This window comes from Apis laboriosa, unplaced genomic scaffold (assembly GCF_014066325.1).
Source record: "Apis laboriosa isolate Shangri-la unplaced genomic scaffold, ASM1406632v1 scaffold204_cov149, whole genome shotgun sequence".
In the NCBI taxonomy this organism is placed as follows: Eukaryota; Metazoa; Arthropoda; class Insecta; order Hymenoptera; family Apidae; genus Apis; species Apis laboriosa.
Genome location: NW_025222299.1, coordinates 1258534 through 1264978, shown reverse-complemented (window position 1 = coordinate 1264978; position 6445 = coordinate 1258534). Strand labels below are relative to the sequence as shown.

At 24.5% G+C, this 6445-nt stretch overlaps 1 protein-coding gene across 2 annotated transcripts; it reads right to left on the bottom strand.

Moving 5' to 3' along the window:
- Window positions 1-1289: 1289 nt before the first annotated feature.
- On the bottom strand, window positions 1290-5706 carry LOC122712638 (U4/U6.U5 tri-snRNP-associated protein 1). Of its 2 annotated transcripts, XM_043932439.1 has the most exons (11): window positions 5410-5703; window positions 4605-5050; window positions 4394-4522; window positions 3908-4327; window positions 3691-3832; window positions 3301-3575; window positions 3104-3191; window positions 2828-3026; window positions 1768-1954; window positions 1540-1694; window positions 1290-1463 (listed from the first exon to the last, which is right to left on the bottom strand). In XM_043932439.1, the coding sequence occupies exons 1-11, from the start codon at window positions 5570-5572 to the stop codon at window positions 1436-1438; spliced, it is 2232 nt and encodes a 743-aa protein (XP_043788374.1). In that variant the 5' UTR covers window positions 5573-5703; the 3' UTR covers window positions 1290-1435. The 2 variants fall into 2 exon arrangements, 1 of the variants encoding a protein (XP_043788374.1); XR_006346368.1 differs by lacking the exons at window positions 1290-1463; window positions 1540-1694 and adding an exon at window positions 2560-2684 and having other exon boundaries at window positions 1819-1954; window positions 5410-5706.
- Window positions 5707-6445: the final 739 nt, after the last annotated feature.

The window sequence follows — 6445 nt, the reverse complement described above, 5'->3', positions numbered from 1 at the left end:
TTTAAAACTGTTCAAAAATTTCTAATTAAGAATATAAGATATATTGCTGCCTTAATAAGAAAATAATAATTAAAAAATATAAAATTTTTTTTCATTGAGAAGAATTCCTATTAATTTTGTATAAACCGTTGAAAAACGTGCCAAACTTTTTAAGAAAAAAGAAAAAAAAAGATTATGTATAGTAAGTAGTGAGAATTTCTTTAAGAAATAAAATCAAGTGATGTAACTATATTGTACACTTTCGGAATATATTTGTAAGATGTAATTTATATAATTATTGTGCACCATGTAAGATTTGAGAAATCAAGTATTACTACTATTTTTGCACAAAGGAAAGCCTTGTGATATCAGGGATATATACATATTATATCTAATGTCATTACATTAACATTCTTGTAGAAATGAATCTTTTTTTAAACATGAAAAATTAAGACATCGATAGTTATAAAAATACTCGAAATCAATATATAGAGATCATGCTGTCATCATATTTTATATAATGTATAATTTCATTCAACAAACGATAAATATTTTTAATCTCTCATAATTGTATTAGATAAAAAACAAAAAGATAAAAACAAAATATTCAATAAGTTGTATAGTAATTGTTAGAAAGATTAAAATATTTTATAGTATTAAAATTTCTATCTTTTGAATAGCGATTTGTATGAATAGATAAGTAGAAATTAATTGTGAATTGTGATTGAGAATTAAGAAATGAATCATAATGTTAAAATATTTAACTTTTATGCACATGTTATTGTTAGCATATAGAAATTGTATTATTTTAATAAGATATAATTGAACATCGTTTGTTCCCCATACTTAATTTTATTGTGATAGCTATCAATTTATTTGATTAAAAATTGAAAGAAAATATTTTAAATATAGAATATTATAATTTATAGAGTATCGTTATCAAAAAAACTGTGACAAGATATGAGTTTATACTATTTTATATGCATATGCTGAGAAAATTTAAGTAATTTTCTCTGATAATTACAGTCAAAGATTTTATGTATCATTTTGACATATCTGAATTGTAATATAACTAAAGCCTTACAAAATTTTGTGTAACACAATATTTGGATCATATCATATGTGAAGATAAAAAATGTAATATTTCCTTATAACAAAACCTCAAATATAAAATAAATCATTATATTACTAAATTGATATTTTTTAATTAACAATTAAAAATTAGTATTTAGAAAATAATTAGAAAGGAAAAATTCGCAAAAATTAATTTTCTTTATAAACTCACAAATATTATTTTATTATTATATAAGTAGATTAACATTTTCAAAGAAAAAAATGTGCAATATTATTCATTTTACGACGATTAATCTATTGATTTGTTTGAAAAAGTATACCGATAAGACATTTCTTTTGTTTCTATGTTATATACAACTTTCATTGAAATAAGCTTTTTGACTTAATGTTTTGACTTTGATATACTAGTCCTGAAAAAAAAAAATTAATCATAAATTTTAAGAAATATTTTTTGATAATTATTGAAATAATATTAAATTTTTTTACGTTTGCATTTGTTTGCTTCCACTGAGTACTATATATGGAGATTGAGTTTCTTTCTGTTTTGCTTGTAATAAATTAAGTGTTCCTAAAGGTGTATCTGTAGAAGACATTCGCTTCATTAAAACTTCTTGTTCTGCTTTTTTCATTCGTTTCTCGACCTATAAATTATAAAGCTATGTTTAATTTCTATTCTCTATGAATTGAAAGAGAAAAATATCGAAAAATTTCAACCTTGTTTTTTCCTGGTCCTTTTCCATGGAATTTATGTGAAAGATATCGAAAAGCTTCCTTTGCACTTAAAACGTGGCCGTCATCATCGATATATTCCAATTTAACATTTGGTTTGAAACCTTCTTTTTCTTTAAATTCTGATGTTGGACCATTAAAACGATCTCTTCTTCCAAATTTATCATCGTCTCTAAAAGAAGAAGAAATAAAAAATAATTTTTAAACTTTATTTAAATATAAAAATTGATAGTAGCTCGTGGAATTCGGTGTTTCGAAATTAACCGCGAACAGAAAAATTATTAAGTTTCCAAGATACATTACATTATGCGATTAAATTAATACAAATCTAAACAAGTCAATATAATTATCGTAATAAGTTATATGTTCTTTATATTTAAATTTAATTATATATATATATATATATATATATATATATATAATTTTTTATATATAAATATATATTATATATATATATATATATAAATATACTATTTTAAATTATTATAATATTATAATCTTTTTTAAAGATATATTATAATATATTTAGCAAAAAATATATCGATAAATATCAAAATTCAAACGAAAATGTATAGAAATTCATATTTTGAAGATTATTATAATAATCTTACATATTTGAACATGCAAATATAAAATATGATAATACAAATCTCTATTGTCAATGTATAGTAGATATAATTTTTTTATTCATTAAATATAATTTCAATCCATACGTGGACTTGTCTAGAACGTTCATACATATCTTGCTCGGAATAGAATCGCATAATATAAACATACCTCTATCAATCCTACTCTCTTCTCAGGCCTTTCATCTCCGACAAAGTAGTTAATCTCTTGTTGCGGTAGTAGATCATCCATTTTCCGAGCACCGAAATCTGAGCTCTCTTATTTATGACTGTTAACTAACAGTTTGAAATTCACTAGAGACTCGTCTAACAAGATTCGTTTGGTATACATTCAATAAAAGAATGTTTTTTACATTCATTTTTTTTTAAGTATGTAAGAAAGTTTCTTTTATTGAACGATAATTACGTTCTATACATACCCATAAGTTTTGTCTTCTATTGAATAATTCTGAGCTTGCAAGTGTGCAAAACGAGATGCAGATGGTCTACTGCTGTCCTCTTTTTGCAAATAACCTTTACTCATAGCTAATTTCAATGCCCCACCAACACCATGTCCAAGAGAAGGTTCTGCGTCTAAAATTGCAGCTTCCATGGCTACAGGTTCTGATGTGCTTTCATCTATTTATAAAATATAAAAAATATTTATATATAAGTAAAAAATATGAAAAAAATTTAGATATTAAAGAGAGAGATACCTAAATGTACGGTATTCCAAGCACCGCGACCATCATCTTCTTCCTCGTTCATGGGTGGTTCTTCTTTAACACCATCCATTTCAAAGTCCTATTAAATTATAATTTTTATTTAAAAAAAATTAAGAAAAAATATAAATAATATTATTATATATAATATAAAATTAAAATAAATAAATAAATGAAAATAAATTTTATACCATCAATTCCTGACCATTCTCTTCTCTATTTCCAGCAAGACCATAAGTAGGAATATCTCCTAATGTTCTACAAAATTCTGCAGTAGCATTAAGAACAATATTTCCAGATTGATTTTCTTCTAAATTTGCAGGTTCTTGTTTTATGGTTTCTGTAACTTTTTCAATACTTGATGATTGCCATTCTTTTAATCGTTGAGCTTTTTTTAATGCTAATTGTAATTCTAATTCCTTATCATCTTCTTCCAATTTAATTCCAGTAAGGTCTTCAGTAGGAGCTTGATTTTAGAATAAAAAGATAGTTAGTTTATAAAATTTTAAACAATGAAATAATTAAAATTATGAAAATTAAACATTAAAAAATTATCATAATTTATATAAAAATGTAAATACCCTCTAAATCATCTACATCTAAAGTATCATTATCTTTTACATCATCTGTTCGCTTGCTCCTTCTACTTCCAAGATCTCGAAGATAATCATTATCTTCAGGAATTAAATCTTCAGCTTTTAATTTTTTTCTAATCTTTCGGATCTATAATAATATAATGAAATATTAATTTATATTTTATGCAAAAAGAGACATTAAAATTATATTTTAAAAAAGTACCTTTTTCTTTGGTTTTTTAAATTTCGCAAGTTCTTCTTCATTATAATATTCACTAGCTAATTTTGGCTCTGCTGAGTGTAATGATTCTATCCGCTTATTTGCTAAACGTTGCTTAACATAATCAAGTTTGTTTTGCTTAACATCTTTAATATTATTAATTCCAAGTGTGAAAGTTTCCTTTTTTTCTCCTTCAATTTCTTCATCATATTTTTCTAAAATTGTTTTTTTTGGAAAACCAAACTCATCAAAATTATCGTCATCATATGCATCATAACCAGGTTTTTTAGATCTATTTAAAATATTGCGTTGATAACGTTCTTCATCCGTTATATTTACGTTAACGAGTACATCTTCTCCTTCTTGTAATACTTCCTGATCTTTTAATGTTAAGATGACTGTTTTGCCTTCTTCAAATTTATCCTATTATTTATTTAACAATTTTATTTATTGTAAATTTTAGAATTATATTTAAATTTAAATACTTACAATGTTATGCTCTACTTTGAGGCCTTTTAAATTTTTTTCAGTATAAGCCAAATTACGTGCAGCATGAATTTCTTCTTTAACCAAATTTCCAATTCCAAATTCCTCATCTAATTGATCTAACATTTTTGCCTTATGTGAAAATAGAAGAAATTAAAACTATAAACTAATTAAAAATATATTAAATATATAAATAAAAACATTTTAAAAATACCCTTTCTTCTGCTTTTTTCTTCTCTTCTTCTAAACGTCTGCTTTTATCAACCCAATTTTTAGTATCATCATCAGAATCACATTCACCTAAACTTTTTACTTTTGCTAAATTAGCCTCAATTAATCTCTTTTGTTTTTGAGTACCAATTTTTTCCTTTAATTTTTGAGTTTTTAATTTTTCATTAACATCAGGAGCAGGTTTGTGATAAAATTCTCCCAAATCATCTTTAATTTTGTTAGGATCATCTTTTGGAGCATTATCAATTTCTAATGGCTTTAAGCCTAATTTTGCTCTTAATTTGTTAGTTTCTTCAATAGATAGGGAAGTTTGTGTTCCACCTTTACTTGGCGAAGGACTATGCTGCTTAGAAATTTCAGGAGGTGGAGGTGTTGACGGATGTGAAGACTTAGAGATTTTTGGTGGAGGAGGTGCATTAACTATTTCAACTGAAATAAAATAAACGCAGTATTAACTGATATTAAATATCGTATGCTCATCATAGTAAATGCTTATGTACCTATGCAAAGTATATATATTATTTGCTTTGATTTCCTCCAAATTATTTAATCTTGTACTTGAAATCGATAAATACATTTCTGCGCAGATAAAACACGATATTACTTTCGAAACGATGAATGAGGAACGAGGAACAACGAAGATAAATAAAAAGTTTAGCTTATCTAACCGCTCATAAACAATTACATTTGCAAAGCGGTATAGTTAATTTATAATAAAATACGCGATATTAAGAAAACCATTGTACAACATATTCGTATAGTTTAATAAGAATGAATCAGATAATAACCATCGCTGTCATAATCCTTGCGTTCTTTCCTTCTATGCTTTTTGTGATGCCTATGTTTTTCCGATTTCTCACGTTCAGGCGTATAACTTCGTGAACGGCTACGATGACGCTTCTTCTTAGTATCTCGGCTCTTCTCGGTCTTATGTCGTTTATTTGAACCCATTCTCAACGTTTTGAGTTACAAGTAAAATATATAATATATTGTTTCACTTAAAACTCTTTAAATTTAAGATATTCAATACTAAATTGTCGATTCCTACTATCATCCACCATTTTTCGATGCGTACTTCAAATGACAATAGTATATGAAATATGATACAAATACTACCAACATTTAATTATGTAGAAAATTAAGAATTGTTATTAGAAATTGTTTTCCTATAAAAAATATTTTATATGCAAATAGAATTGATTAACAAGAATGTGAACTTTTTAAAATTATTCAAATTCAATAAAGATATTACAATGCTTATATATAGTATATCGCGTTATATCAAAATATAGTATATTTTGCGAGATTACATTGTAAAACTGAGAAAATAATATCTATGTTTTTTTTTATAATATAAACTTAAATACATTATATTCTATTAATATTTTGTATCTTATTTATAACAAGCGCAAAAATAAATTCAGAAAAAAAATAAATAGTAAAAATAACAGAAATATGATAAAAATTAAGGAATTAATAGCATCTCTAGAGTATTGGATGGATAAATCTATTGTATATTTAATCTATGGTGCATCATCATCAATTTCATTATTAATTAAATATATAGATATTATCCTTTACAAAAAATTCAAAAAGTTTAATATTATTTTCTAAAATTTAAAAAAAATATAAATAGTTTCTATTAAATTTATTTAAATTTTAATTGAATAATTTAGGAAAAAAATTACAATATTAAATGCTATCAATATCACAGAATGTCAATTTATATAATATACTAGTGCTTTTGATTTTTTCAAATGGCTGCACTGTTGATTATAATGCAATCTAACCTTGATATTCTGACATTTAGAAATTTGATGGCAG

What these genes read in the sequence shown, in the direction of transcription:
- LOC122712638 (XM_043932439.1), bottom strand. Translation starts at nt 5,572, where the DNA reads ATGGGTTCAAATAAACGACATAAGACCGAGAAGAGCCGAGATACTAAG. An exon ending in TCAAAGTAGAGCATAACATT is followed by an intron (nt 4,328 to 4,393) that starts GTAAGTATTTAA and finishes AATAAATAATAG; the next exon opens with GATAAATTTGAAGAAGGCAA. An exon ending in AGATGTAGATGATTTAGAGG is followed by an intron (nt 3,576 to 3,690) that starts GTATTTACATTT and finishes TCTAAAATCAAG; the next exon opens with CTCCTACTGAAGACCTTACT.